The 14,736-nt window shown below is 41.4% G+C and overlaps 2 protein-coding genes across 5 annotated transcripts in view; both read left to right on the plus strand.

Annotated features, from left to right (window-relative positions):
- Positions 1–1,665: 1,665 nt before the first annotated feature.
- Positions 1,666–5,813, plus strand: LOC118944764 (RING finger protein 228-like). The gene has a single exon (XM_036965550.2). The coding sequence runs from the start codon at positions 2,151–2,153 to the stop codon at positions 2,895–2,897; it is 747 nt and encodes a 248-aa protein (XP_036821445.1). The 5' UTR covers positions 1,666–2,150; the 3' UTR covers positions 2,898–5,813.
- A 6,150-nt stretch (positions 5,814–11,963) lies between these two features.
- LOC110507930 (paired box protein Pax-3) overlaps positions 11,964–14,736 on the plus strand; it is a 34,453-nt gene continuing 31,680 nt past the window's right edge. For 2 of the 4 annotated variants that reach the window (XM_036965293.2, XM_036965295.2), the window contains exons 1-4: positions 12,029–12,506; positions 13,231–13,466; positions 13,717–13,846; positions 14,328–14,471. In XM_036965293.2, the coding sequence (XP_036821188.2) occupies positions 12,422–12,506; positions 13,231–13,466; positions 13,717–13,846; positions 14,328–14,471 (595 nt within the window). In that variant the 5' untranslated portion in view covers positions 12,029–12,421. Of the gene's footprint in view, positions 12,507–13,230; positions 13,467–13,716; positions 13,847–14,327; positions 14,472–14,736 lie in introns of all 4 variants that reach the window. The other 2 variants (XM_036965296.2, XM_036965298.2) reach the window with 2 other exon arrangements.

Here is a 14,736-nt window from a genome sequence, read left to right on the forward strand (position 1 = left end):
ACTTCAGGGAACGCTGGTGAAATACGACCAAACAGACTTGGCCAGGGTTTGAGAATCAATGAGAGAAGCAAACAATTCTTCCTTAGTTGTTCATTTTCTAAAAATGTAAAGGCACAACCTAGATTCGAGCCAATGTTTTAAGTAGTTTAACTTTAACGTCGTTAAAGTGACACGTTTTCATTTTCATAAAAAACAACTTTATATTAGAATACCTTTGATTTGACGACCTAAACATGCGCAGTTTGGCGCGAGACGACCGTTAGAACTGATGAAGGCTGCCTTTCAAACTCATGAAAGACATTTGTCCACTCACCCTCGCTTGATGCCCTTGTGGAAATCTCCGCGGCCATATTTGTCGTCGGTCCAAATGATTAGCCAAGCTGCAACGTAGGCCCCTCAGCCCTAGTTTTTAATGGAGTTTGCGAGTGTACAACTATGTTCACTTCAGGGCCTGAAACGCCCCATAATTCAATTCGCGATGATTGTACGTCTGCAAAGAAAAGTCCGCCAAAACTTTAATGTCAATATTGAGTCAACATACAAGTGTAAATAAAAACGAATGTAAATAGATTAGAAATTGTGCTACGAATGCACAAACACTTCTCGTAAAAGTAATGATGTTTTTGTTTGGTTAGCTTTTGGAAATTGTAGAAATCAAATATTTTCCTTCAGAAGTAGCTAGGCAGGCTAGCGTTAGTTAGGTAATTAATTTGCTAGCTATCATACAGTACGCGTATATTAATAATTATATAGTTAATATAAGTACTTAACATAATTGACGGTAGTGCATATAAAGCACCCACAAGCTACTGGTGTATGCCGGTGGATGAACGAATGACAATTTTCCGGGCAAGGGCGGTCCATTTAAAATTAATTCCTTCCTCCCTCGACCCTTGTCCTGCAAGTGTAAACAGACGTCATGAGACGTCATCAGAAGTGTCCACTTAATTTGAGGGCTGAGTGGAGAGTGTTTGGAATGCAACCGAATTGTTTCTACGCAAGAGCTTTGCTAGCCAACGTTGTCACGACATTGCCTACAAGTGTGATCAGTTTATCTTCATACTGTACTGCCTTTGATTACAGTCAATGGGTAGCCTACAGTAGGTGAAAAACGTAGTTGCGGCATCCGGGTGTCCACTACAGAGGATATTTCTTGATAAACTCATATTTAGCTCATATTTAATGTGAAAATGTTTTACACAGTCCTGACAACTCACTAAACTATTCCTGTATATTTACTTAGGCCTACTAGAAACAGTTTGAATATAAAACTCATAAAAATTATAAATAATAATTAGGCTACACACACTTATTTTCAAATGTGCTAATTTTGATGGAAGACATTTTTGTTTAGAACCAGGAAGATAAAGTTGTCAAGGTCACACACCCACACCTGATATCACTGAAAAGCAGGACTGAATACAGTGTCTTGTATGGCCTCAGAGATACGGACCAAGAACTGATGTACACTAGAGAGGACAACAATTAATTGCTGGGTCTCAGGAGGATATCAAACAAAACAGTATGAACACAGTTCATGTCACAGGGGGACCAATATGAAACTTTGACTTTTTGACAGAGTCTATCGTGTAAACTCGAAATGTTTTGATTTAATTATGGCACATTTCTTCTGTCTGGCATGATGGCAACGGACCTTGTTATCTCTACATCTCCTCTCGGTCTAACTCCCAGAGAGGACTGAAAACGGTGTCTATTGGCCTCTCCTTTCAACCCGAGCGGTTTCCACCAACCGATAGGAAAGATAACCATGAACTGTGTGTCAATAGCCGCCTCGCTGTCTCCTCTCAATGCGGGTTGAGCACAGATCACTCCGGCGGATTAACCAACCCTCGCATCGAAGAGTCGTCACGAGCATTACATCACCGATTCCACACCCGAAGCGTAAAATGAGACCCATGTATTTTTAACCAGCGGATATGAACACTGATGATGAGGGGATACAACTGGATTTTCATTTTTTGACGTCGTGGGGGATTATACAAATATATCAACAATTTCAACGTCGGCTATACAATTCATCAGAGAGATGATGGCGTTTTTATGAACGGGGGATAGACGAACACCGTCATCAGCATCTCTGCCTCTCGGCTCCTTTGTGTTCGTAGAGAATGTGATCGGCGAAAGATGACATGGCAGAGGTAGATTCAGCATCCAGTGGAGCAGAACAACCGAGCAGCCTGGAGACAGCATTCCCGTACGAGGAGTATGAATGCAAAATATGTTACAATTATTTCGACCTTGACCGTCGCGCGCCCAAGATTTTAGAATGCTTGCACACATTTTGCGAGGAGTGCCTGAACACTCTCCATCTCCGCGAGGAGCGTCCATGGCGCATCAGCTGCCCTATATGTCGCCACAGGACACCCGTACCGGACTATCGGATACAAAACCTACCCAATAATACCAAGGTAACGGAGGATTTCCCATTGTACATTGACTCTGATCCTCTGCCTCAGGATGCTTTGCCCCTCTACCCTCCCCGGTTGCACCCCGCACTCGTCGCCCTCAGGCGCGAGGAGGCATCGGGGGCGTCCACGAGCCAAGCTACCCCCTCCACTACCTTGTCCACTGCCACTACCCTTTCCCAGGACTCGGTGCGCTATGGAAGCTGTCAGAGCTGCAAGCGAGTTGCCCTTACTACGGGCTGTGTGTGCGTGATCTTCTCCTTTCTGTCCATGCTGGTTCTGCTCTTCATGGGCCTGATCTTCGTGCACAGTCACAGCAGCCCGCCCTCGCCCGCGGGACCCATCTGCCTGTCGGTGGCCAGCATCCTGGCCATGTTCTCGGTGGTCGTCACGTGGCTGATCTGCTGGTTAAAATATAGACCCGATCATGAGACAGGACGCTCATCTGGAACGAATAGGCGGAACGCCTGATGATGAAGATGAAGATGATCATGTTGATAATGGGATGTGTGTGATTTATGTATATACTGCTGTATATATAATGTATGTATAATGTCCCTCCCTTCCTTTACTTTTTTAGAAATATACATTGTCCAGAATGGCCTTTTAACAGTAGGATATAGCAAACACCATATAAAGGCCTTCACCTGCTCACTGAGCAGTAAGCCTACAGTAAGTAGCCTACCATTTGATAAATGCATAAATGCACTTGTATGCCTACCTATGGTAGGCTCATATGATGATAGGTAACCTTGCCTGAGACCTAGATTAACTGCCTGTTGCTCCCAGACTAGACTGGTTGAATGCACTGAGTTGAGGACCAGGGTTTGATATCAGTTTCCTGAAAAGTATACACTACCCACTATGCCTCTCACTATCAAAACCTGTCCTTGAGTAGTCACTAATATACACTACATGATAAAAAAAATGGACACCTGCCCGTCAAACATCTCATTTCAAAACCATGGGCATTAATATGGAGTTGGTCCCCCTTTACTGCCTCCACTCTACTGGGAAGGCATTCTCGATGTTGGAACATTGCTGCGGGGACTTGCTTCCATTCAGCCACAAGAGCATTACTGAGGTTGGAACTGATGTTGGGTGATTAGGCCTGGCTCACAGTCGGCGTTCCAAGTCATCCCAAAGCTGTTCGATGGGGTTGAGGTCAGGGCTCTGTGCAGGCCAGTCAAGTTTTTCCACACCAATCTCGACAAACCATTTCTCTATGGACCTCATTTTGTGCACAGGGGCAATGGTGGCGGGTTTTACACCACTCCAGCCAACGCTTGGCATTGCTCATTGTGATCTTAGACTTGTGTGCGGCTGCCCGGCCATGGAAACCCATTTCATGAAGCTCCCGACAAACAGTTATTGTGCTGACTTTGCTTCCAGAGGCCGTTAGGAACTGGGTTGTGAGTGTTGCAACCAAGGACAGATGATTTTTACACGCTAAGCGCTTCAGCACTCGCTGGTCCCGTTCTGTGAGCTTGTGTGTCCTACCACTTCGCGGATGAGCCGCTGTTGTTTCTAGACGCTTCTACGACACAATAACAGCACTTACAGTTGACCGGGGCAGTTCTAGCAGGGTAGAAATTTGACGAACTGACTTGTTGGAAAGGTGGCATCCTATGACAGTGCCACGTTAAAAGTCACTGAGCTGTTCAGTAAGGCCATTCTACTGCCAATGTATGTCTATGGAGATTGCATGGCTGTGTGCTCGATTTTTATACACCTGTCAGCAATGGGTGTGGCTGAAATAGCCAAATCCACTCATTTGTCCACGTACTTTTGTATACATAGTGTATGTAATTGAGAAATCACTAACGTAAGATATGTCAATAGTACAGTATCTGCTATACAGTGATTTGACGGTGATGTGAAGATAGGGAGAGGTGTTATTACCGGTATTTAAACTGACATGGTGTTTAGGTTACCAATAGTAGGTCTAGAGAACAGGTACCTGCTCAATTCCTATTTCAAAAGTTCACCGGTTGTAGGCCTACTGTACACTTGTGTACATTTCTCTGGCCTTTCTGCTGCCTGTGTCATCGGATCATTATCATCTGCCTGTCAACTGATCATCACCAACATTTTGACAGACAGGAAAGGTGAAAGTAAGGTTCTTTTCCACCATATTTCTTTCAGTCTTGTTATCAATCACTTCAGATCATTGATGAGCTTCTTGAAGAAGGGAGGAGGCATTTCCTCAGTTTTCTAATGATACATTGAAATTCGTAACATATTACACAAATTGGATTTGTAACATATCACATGAATTGCAAAATTTGTATGATATCATTCAAATTGCAAAATTCATAACATAATCACACAAAATAGATGAGGTAGTACACAGTTGGATGACGTAGTAGAATGCACAAAAAAATGGGGAACCGTTTTGGCTACTGAGCACCACCTTCAACACTACTGGCTGAAAATATAGTAAAGCTCTGGACTGCGTCTTGAATTGCCATGTGCTTGAAAGGCTTCCAAAGCAAATGGATTTCTCTAGTCTGTTGCCTGTATGGTCGGTGATCATCAGGGGGCAGATGGAGAGAGTTGCCGTGAGGATAGCACAGTTTTTGCGTTGCCTATGGAACTAAGAGACTAAAATGAGAAGGATTGGATTTGTCAATATTAGTCAGTAAACCAGGGGTATTGAAATCAGGGCCTTGGAAGTCTACCGTGCTGCACTGGTTCCGCTATAACCAGGGACTGACTGATTCAGACCAGCACATCATGATGAGTGGACTCTCTGTCCAATCAATGATATAAATCAATCACTTAACTACCATAGACAGATAAATAATCCCAACAGCACTACTTAAAACCACAAGGCTTAGATTTATACAGCCCTGAAGCTATTTCATTTTGTATTTACTTTATACTGTATGTGCTCTGTGTGGAACAGACTCTGTTGTCTCCTGTCTCTTGGGTCCTCATCTTACAGACACGCCTTTAAGGATTCACATAAAAATATGTACATTTGAGAAGGCTGGGATATACAGAGAGTTATATATATAAGCACTTACTGCCCTAACACATTTACTTTAACATTGCCTCACAATCAAATATGATTATGGACCTGGCCTCTAAAGATGGCCATGCCTGCTTCAATCAACCTGTCACTCCCGTGTCAGTCCTCTGTCACTCCCCTGTCAGACTGTCAGTATAACCGTTAGAAGAAGAAGCACTTTCACCCTCTTATTTGACACAAGTAATATATATATGTACTGTATTTGGACTATTATTGTATTCATTAATGATTAATAAAAAGGTGATGTTTTTGAGTTTGTTCATTGTTGTTAAGGTACTAAAATGTATTTGCACAGATAAATGTTACGTATGTGCTGTTTAACACAGTTCAGTAATAAAGAAAACATTACAATGTTTATGTGCAATGATTCTTTCTCTTAAAACTTTGAAATGAGATATATTGATGATTGGATGGTAGGTAGACAGATGAGAAAGGCCTTTCCACATAAGCAAGTCAGGTATTGGGTTGCTTTGGTTCTGAGGCTGAGCCCCATTCTATGACCCCTTGTTCCCCCAAGGAAGGAAGGAAGGAAGGAAGGAAGGAAGGGAGGGAGGGAGAGAGGGAGAGAGAGAGAGTGTTTGGGTGCACTGCTGGGAGATTCACATGTCAGTAGACAATACTTAAAGAGATACTTTGGGATTTTTAAAAATGGTATCCACATGTTCATCTCTCTGGGGAAGTAGATAACAGGCCTCATTGCCAAAATCCCGAACTATCCCTTTAAGAACTGCCAGTTAATTGTTGACGTTTGAATTATCATGGATGCAACAAGCCATAGAATAGTCCTTGGAAGAAGAGAGCAGTAACTCACTGCCCACAGACGCCTAGTCTCGGAAATCCCAGACCTAGGGCAACAGCATGCTGGAACATTGGTTACATTGTCGGAGGCAACCCGTCTGTCTGGACTAACAGACACCCTCTGGTGATAGATACAACGTAGACTACTAGACTAGAAAAAAGGTTCCAAAAGGGTTTTTCGGATGGACTCATAGGAGAACCTTCCATTTAGAACCATATTGGGTTGCAGTCATTGGTTTCATGTAGAACCCTCTTTGGAAATGGTTCTACATGGAACCCAAAAGGGTTCTTTAAAGGATTATCCTATGGGGACAGCCGAATAAATCTTGTAGGTTATAGATAGCACCTTTTTTTAATGCATACGGTCATTTTGACACTACTGTTTTTGACACTTCTGTCTTCTTGAGTTTAATTGTCTGCAGAGTAAATTAACACTAAAAAATCCTCTCTTCACCCCTCTCCGGGCCCAGGTGTATACTCTAAAGGCATCTGTATGTGAACAATGCATAAGGACTTCAATCAATCAAATTTATTTATAGAGCCCTTTTTACATCAGTCGACTTGCCATATCTGTATTCCTGTTGAAACAGAAACTTCCTTTGCGGTTGGAAAAACGTCATGATTAGGGTTATCAGGGTCAACCCCCTCTCTGCCCAGGATGAGAAGAATACAGCTGCACGTTCAGGGTCATTACACGTTATATCATATCTTCCACCAACAGGCAATCCACATGGCTTGTAACAACCGTGGTTTGAGTAACCTTCTATTCTGCTTGGGTTGGATGGTAGGTAGACAGATGAGAAAGGCCTTTCCACATAAGCAAGTCAGGTATTGGGTTGCTTTGGTTCTGAGGCTGAGCCCAGCCCCGGCCATGCACCATTCTATGACCCCTTGTTCCCCCAAGGAAGGAAGGAAGGAAGGAAGGAAGGAAGGAAGGAAGGAAGGAAGGAAGGAAGGAAGGGAGGGAGAGAGAGAGAGAGAGAGTGTTTGGGTGCACTGCTGGGAGATTCACTTTAAGGCAGGTCTCGTGGGCCGAGGAGCCATGGTGAGCTCTGGCTGGGGAAGGGGAGGAAGGGATAGGTTCACCTGGAGGGCACCTCTACCACCACCTCCTGGTTAAGGAGAGAGAGACCAGGAGGATCAGGGGAAGGGAGGGAGTTAACTGAGCTTTATTCATTCTCCCCTTCCCTTGTTTTCCTTCCATTATTCTTATATTTTCCATAATTTTCTAAGGGCAATTGAATTGTCTAGGCCTTTATGCAAGGATGAACATGTGGTAGTATGTGCGGCCCTGATCCAGAGGTTTGACAGCCCTGTGTTACAGGATGCGGTGATAACATCTCAAAAGTTGTGTCATTGCTAAAGCCCCCTCCCTCTCTTACCAACCAACTATTCATTCATGGCTCACATTTTTGATTAAACATAATTTGCTTTCCCATATCTCCACTTGTCAGGGCAAACATGTTTTCACTCATTTAATCATTCGAACATGATCCTTGTGCGTTCAATGGTTGAACACAGAACCATAAATAGCTATCAATATAGCCTTTGGTCGAACATAATTACAACATCCCCAAATTCCAACATTTAGCAGCATGACAAACCAATTATGTGATAACTCATAATATGGTGTTACTTTATATTTAATTTAAACATTTATATCATGATAAACACTAAAACATTTAGAGACATAGTTAGGCATATTTTTATAGAACTTTGTTTTATAGCCATCTCGGAGGTTAGTCTTCTAGTTAGCCTACATGCATTACTTAATTCGATTATTGATCTATAGCATTCATTAAAAAAAAAAATTGGACAAATAAGTGTTTATAGATTTGACTCTAACTCTGTAACTAATCTACAACTAATATACTTCTCATCAAGCGAAATTTCTGACTGAATGACTGAATTTCATCCCCGGTAATGGATTAGACACGGCGATTCTGTGTTGCTTTCAAGAAGGCGGAGGTATGCATCATCGCTCTCTGTTTTCTTTCGTTCCATTCGTTTTTTTAGGGTACAATATCCAGTTTCAATAAGTACAATGACCCCTGAAATCGTCACGTTAGTAAATTTAAGATGAATGTTTTTCCAGAATGTCCAAGAGGGATGACACTATTAGGTGTAAAGTAAAAAATCTTGTCCTTTCACTAAAAGGTGAGTGTCTGGGGTTATGGCAATATGACGTTTGATGTTCTTAAACTAAAATATTAAGATTTAGGAAAATTGTCATAATAAAATAACTTGCCAGAAATAATCTTTATGCAGCCCGTCAAAGCAGTCCATAAACGACATCATCATCAATGTTATAATTATATTCTTTACAAGTATGTTCTCACCAGAAACGTCATATTGTCATGTGGCAATATACATTTTCATCCCATCGAATTAATCTGTAAAAATGGTAGATTAAATAAATAGGCTTTTTAGGGAAATATAAAAGCAGTACATGAATGACTATAAATATTTTTTCCAACACTATTTCACAATTTCCCGTGTTCAAATAGGCTATTTAAATGTCAAGGGAATTGACAAAAATAACATTACTTTTATTGAATTGGCTTCCTCCTAATGGTTCAATGAATGACAATAATCTGCTCCTTAACACGTGAAAGGACCCTCGTTTTCCCTACGCATTTTCTTTACCGCGCGCAACTATTGTCCACGCGCGTTCTAACAGAAAGACAACATTTAAGTTGTATTTTCAAAGGTACAAAATAGGCTAATGTTAATTGACTAAATCTAAAGCCAGTGGGATACATATTTTCTGCGTAAATAAGAGAAGTCTGATACGTTCGATCTCTCTGCTTTTCTCGGTGGTGACCTCACCGGGTTGGAGAGGTGGAGGTAAAGACAAAATACTTGGAACATCAGGTGCGTCTGATACTTCCAACTAGTTGCTGTTGTCTTAAGGTGCGTAATGTGGAGTGTGAATTCGTTCAAATACCATTACAATGGCATACATTTCAGAGTAACATTTTGTCATTAGAAAAAACTAAACAATCCTCAAAGGAGGGAGTAGCATGGAGAGGGAGTAGCATGTCTTCAACATCAATTTGGTCAAACCTATTCTGTAGTTGCGATTAGCAAGGCTACTGGCGCTAGCATGCATAGGCATGTCTGTACTATTTGTATTATGTAATGTAGGCTATCACGGAGGCCCTAATAAAAGTCCATTTAGCCTGTACATGTGCATATGCCCTCAGGTCCCGTGTCAAAAGTTCAGCTGTTGCCACGATGGGCGAGATAATACAGTTATAGTGCACCTCGGCACCTGGATGGGTAACGACCTCTGTGCTTCTGTGCATGACATATGCGCCCCACGCGCAAGCACCACTTTGTGGAGAGACTAACATGTCAAATGGGGTGAAAATGCGTGGTATTTGGGACGACACACAAAGAAAATCCAATGCTTACAAAACAATCAATTATAGGCCTACATTATTAACCAAATCGACGAAGAGAGTATTTACAGTATATACACTGAACAAAAATATAAACACAACATGTAGAGTGTTGGTCCCATGTTTCATGAGCTGAAATAAAAAAAGCCCAGAAATTTTCCATATGCACAAAAAGCTTATTTCTCTAAAATTTAGTGCACAAATTTGTTAATATCCCTGTTAGTGAGCATTCCTCCATTGCCAAGATAATCCATCCACCTGACAGGTGTGGCATATCAAGAAGCTTGGTCATTACACATAAATAAAGGCCACTTTAAAATGTGCAGTTTGTCACAACACAAGGCCACAGAAGTTTTGAGGGAGTGTGCAGTTGCCATGCTGACTGCAGGAATGTCCACCAGAGCTGTTGCCAGAGAATTTAATGTTAATTTCTCTACCATAAGCTTCCTCCAACGTTGTTTTAGAGAATTTGGCAGTACTGTAATAAAGCCCTTTTGTGGGGAAAAACTCCTTCTGAGTGGCTGGGCCTGGCTCCCCAGGCCCACTCGTGGCTGCGCCCCTGCCAAGTCATGTAAAATCCATAGATTAGGGCCAAATGAATTTATTTCAATTGGCTGATTTCCTGTTATGAACTGTAACTCAGTAAAATCTTTTAAATTGTTCCATGTTGCATTTCTATTTTTGTTCGGTATATATACAAAAGTATGTGGACACCCCTTCAAATAAGTGGATTCAGCTATTTCAGCCACACCCATAGCTGACAGGGGTATAAAATGTAGCACACAGCCATGCAATCTCCACAGTAAGACATTGGCAGTAGAATGGTCTTGCTGAAGAGCTCAGTGACTTTCAACGTGGCACCGTCATAGGATGCCACCTTTCCGACATGTCAGTTCATCAAATTTCTACCCTGCGAGAACCTCCCCAGGCAACTGTAAGTGCTGTAATCGTGAAGTGGAAACGTCTAGGAGCAACAACGGCTCAGCCCAAAAGTGGTAGACCACAAAAGCTCACAGAATGGAACCGGCGAGTGCTGAAGCGCTTAACGTGTAAAAATTGCCTGTCCTTAGCTGCAACACTCACTACCAAGTTCAAAACTGCCTCTGGAAGCAACATCAGCACAAAAACGAGGAAGCTCTAAAGAGCATGGCTGCTTTCATTCTTCTATGATGCCCTGCACTGCAGCCAAACATTCAAAAGAAAACAGGCTATGTGCACACTGCCCACAAAATGAGGTGAAAACTCAGCTACACTTCCTAACCTCCTGCCAAATGAATGACCTTATTAGAGACACATATTTCCCTCAGATTACACAAACCCACAAATAATTTGAAAACATATCCAATTTTAATAAACTCCCAAATCTATTGGGTGAAATACCACAGTGGGCCATCACAGCAGCAAGAGTTGTGACCTGTTACCACAAGAAAAGGGCAACCAGTGAAGAACTCTCTGTATACACCATTGTAAATACACCCCATATTTATGTTTATTTATTTTCCCTTTTGTACTATTTGTACATCATTATAATGCTAGACATAAACATAATGACATTTTATTAAATATATATTCCTTTGAAGCTCTTGTGATTGTAATGTTTACTGTAAATGTTTTACTGTTTATTTCACTTTTGTTTGTTATATTTCACTTGCTTTGGCAATGTAAACATATATTTTCTATGCCAATAAAGACATTTGAATTGAATTGAGGAAGAAAGAGAGAGAGAGAAAGAGAGGGACTGCAATGCCCCTTCCTTGTGAGATTGCCTATAGGGATACTACGTGTCTTTAAAACTCGCAAGGCAACTAAAAATAAATGCCCAACAACACAATAGTTACGTCTGTCAGCAGAGCAGACGTTCTTTACCGCTCTCCTGGCGTCGTACCCTGCTGGGGCGCGAGTCCCGGTCTGACGGCTCTCCTATTGGTAGTGCGCAATCTAAAAGCGACAATAAATTCCTCGAGGTGCACTAACTTTTGCAGCATTTGTGTTATCTTCAGGCCATAGAGTGAGAACAAATGGATACATGGGCCCTACAATAAAATACCTTCAATTAAACACTGTTGTATGTTGAGTGACTAATCAAAAAGGCAACATTAAAAACTACAGGCATCTGTACATGTAATCGAACTTATGACCTGAGTTGATGTCACATCTGTCAAGAAGATGATTAAAGACGCTTCCTCAGTCCTGTCCCAAGCAACGCCTCTGACAACAACTCTGAGGAAGAAAGTTTCCTGCACCGTAAGCCAATCATTACGCACGCCCAAGAGCCGGTCTCCCTCCTCTAAACCAATCACAGAGCCTGGATCACTGATGGGAAAGAAGGGCAGCACAACTAATAACTGTTCCTCTGGGTTTTGACCATCGTCCCTCACTCTGAAGGTCTGTCAACAACAGCGACAACAACATCACTTGCATGATTATTGATGACATCGCAGATTCCCTCACGTATCCAAGTGCCTCTCGACTGGTGAAAGATCAACGCATAGGCGCACTCTTCCGAAGTCTACCTCAAGTTTTCCTGGTTTGGTAACTTGGGCTCTTTTCTTCGGGAGGCGGGAGTGTTTATTTTTTTATCTCCCTGGATGCTGGTTCCTGTCTAGTCCTGTGGCTACCCTATCAAGGCTAACCTTCCACGAATTGGAATACAGGGCATTTTTACTCAAAATTTCTCCCAGTGGTCAAGCTCCATCGTCGGAAGCTCCCTGTTCTCCTCTCTGGCGGGAGGATAGTTGAAGGCGTAGGGTTGTGGAGGTATGACTGCGTTGGCAGGGGCAATACCAAGGATGATGCGCCCCATGCTGGCTCAGAACTACCCACACAGTGGCTTCCCACTGGAAGGTAAAATCAAAAGTCAAACAACTTTTTGAGCACTGCTTGTGGGACGATTTGGGCTTCGATGCATAATAATTAAGGAGTGATTATTAATATAGGATATTCTGTAGCCTTAACCCCCTCCCCCCTAAACATAAATTTGGTCATATTAAATTGTAAAGACATTTTTTATAAAACTTTGGGATTGACACGCAAAATTGAGAAGTAACAAATTACAACGTAATGTTCTTTTCATGTTTCATTTTTCAAAGTTATTTTCATTTCGGTTATTGGATGCAAAGTGGATTGAACGGTTATCGTCATCTTTATCATATGTTTTTTTGTAGTCATTATTGACACCTTTTTATATTTATCTATTTGTTTGCAGTGGACTAGTAATTAAAGTATTAATTTAATAATCTCTTAATCTCTGAAAACAAGTAATTTGTTTATTTACAGAAGATTTACATGGTCATGTAAATAGGCTATACACCTCGCTATTTTAAATAATTAGATACAGTATCATTACTTAAAGCAACTTTTAAGGACTTTCATTGTTACCAAACCTTTCATTTTAAACGACTTTTATTTTTTATTAGGGTATTGTGTAAAAAAAAAAAAAAAACATTATTTGTAGTAGCCTTGTGGTGTTATTAGTAGCCTATGATGGAAAACAATGTTAGTTGTTGTAGGCCTATAGTTTATAATCATGAAGCCTTCTGGTGACCATTTTGTGTTTTCTTTTACTCAGTTTCAACCCCGTTAGGCCAAGGTAGAATGAACCAGCTCGGGGGAGTTTTCATAAATGGCAGACCTTTGCCCAACCATATCCGCCATAAGATCGTCGAAATGGCCCACCATGGCATCAGGCCATGCGTAATCTCCCGACAGCTTCGCGTCTCTCACGGTTGCGTTTCCAAAATCCTCTGCCGGTACCAGGAAACCGGCTCCATCCGACCCGGGGCCATCGGGGGAAGCAAACCCAAGGTGAGGGAGCACGAGCAGTTCTATCGCTGGTGAAATTGTTGAGTTTTGTATTGTCATGCATTTTATTATTCTCTTAAAAGTGTTTTCTTGAGGTATGACATGTTGGGTTAAAATTGAACAAGCTACAGGTTGGGAAAGCATGTAAGAGGCCTGTATTGTGTTACTGAGTGTAAGTAGACAGTGTAAGTAGATATGAGCTGTTTATTATGCTTTAATTAATTAACGATGATATGATTTCTCGTTTCCTTAGCAGGGGACGACACCTGATGTTGAGAAGAGAATAGAGGAGTACAAGCGTGACAACCCGGGTATGTTTAGCTGGGAGATTCGGGATAAATTACTGATGGATGGGATATGTGACCGGAACAACGTTCCATCAGGTAAAAGGAAACATCTGCATTCTGTCATAATTGTTGCCCATTTAAATGGGCGCAATCTTCACCCGCAGCCATAGATTGTTCATCATCATCATGGTCATCATCATCACCGTCTTATTTATGATAATGGAACTAATGTATTTTCTTTCTCAATAACCACATTTTACCACAATAATAAACCGTTTACTCTCTGAAAAAAAAACGTTAACACCTGCTGAAAATTATGGCTGGGGGAAATAATAACTGCTATAATGTAACTGCCAAATTAATTTTAAGTTAAGATAAAATCATAAAAAAATATTGCAAAGTCAATCGATTTTTTAAATGGTACATATGTTGATATCAAGTTAGATTTATTTGATGCTTTATCACGGTAGATTAGAAGAACAAATGAAAGCAAGTGAATGCAGATTGTTTAACTTTTATTTAGACATTTCTAGTTTATTATTTATTAATCAGTGCTCTGTAATTTCTTATACCACAGTGAGCTCTATCAGTCGCATCATGAGGAGTAAATTCGGAGGGAAGGGAGATGACGATGATGATGAAGATGAAATTGAGAAAAAGGAATTAGAAGAACACGAACGGCGGGCCAAACACAGCATCGAGGGCATCTTAGGAGACCGTTGTGAGTGCAATCATAAATACATTTTACATTTTCTCTCTTCTATAGGCAACTTGCGTGAGGCAGTTACTTGTTGCGTAAGGGGGAGGCCCTTCATACACAGAACTAAATGCTTCTGTGCACTTTCATGTCATTTGAAACGGTGAGAAAACTTCTCGTTTATTCAAAACTAAACAAAGATGGACAGAAAAAGGTTTTCATCTTGTTTTGTGTAAACTTCTTGGTTTTCTGACTCGGTGTTATAGGCTAGGCCTACATTTTCACAATG

The sequence above is a fragment of the Oncorhynchus mykiss genome, chromosome 27, assembly GCF_057628025.1.
Source record: "Oncorhynchus mykiss isolate SJ-2025 chromosome 27, ASM5762802v1, whole genome shotgun sequence".
NCBI classification, from domain to species: domain Eukaryota; kingdom Metazoa; phylum Chordata; class Actinopteri; order Salmoniformes; family Salmonidae; genus Oncorhynchus; species Oncorhynchus mykiss.

Bases quoted from the DNA above. Each gene is read 5' to 3' on its own strand.
- LOC118944764 (XM_036965550.2), top strand. From the start codon at position 2,151: ATGGCAGAGGTAGATTCAGCATCCAGTGGAGCAGAACAACCGAGCAGC.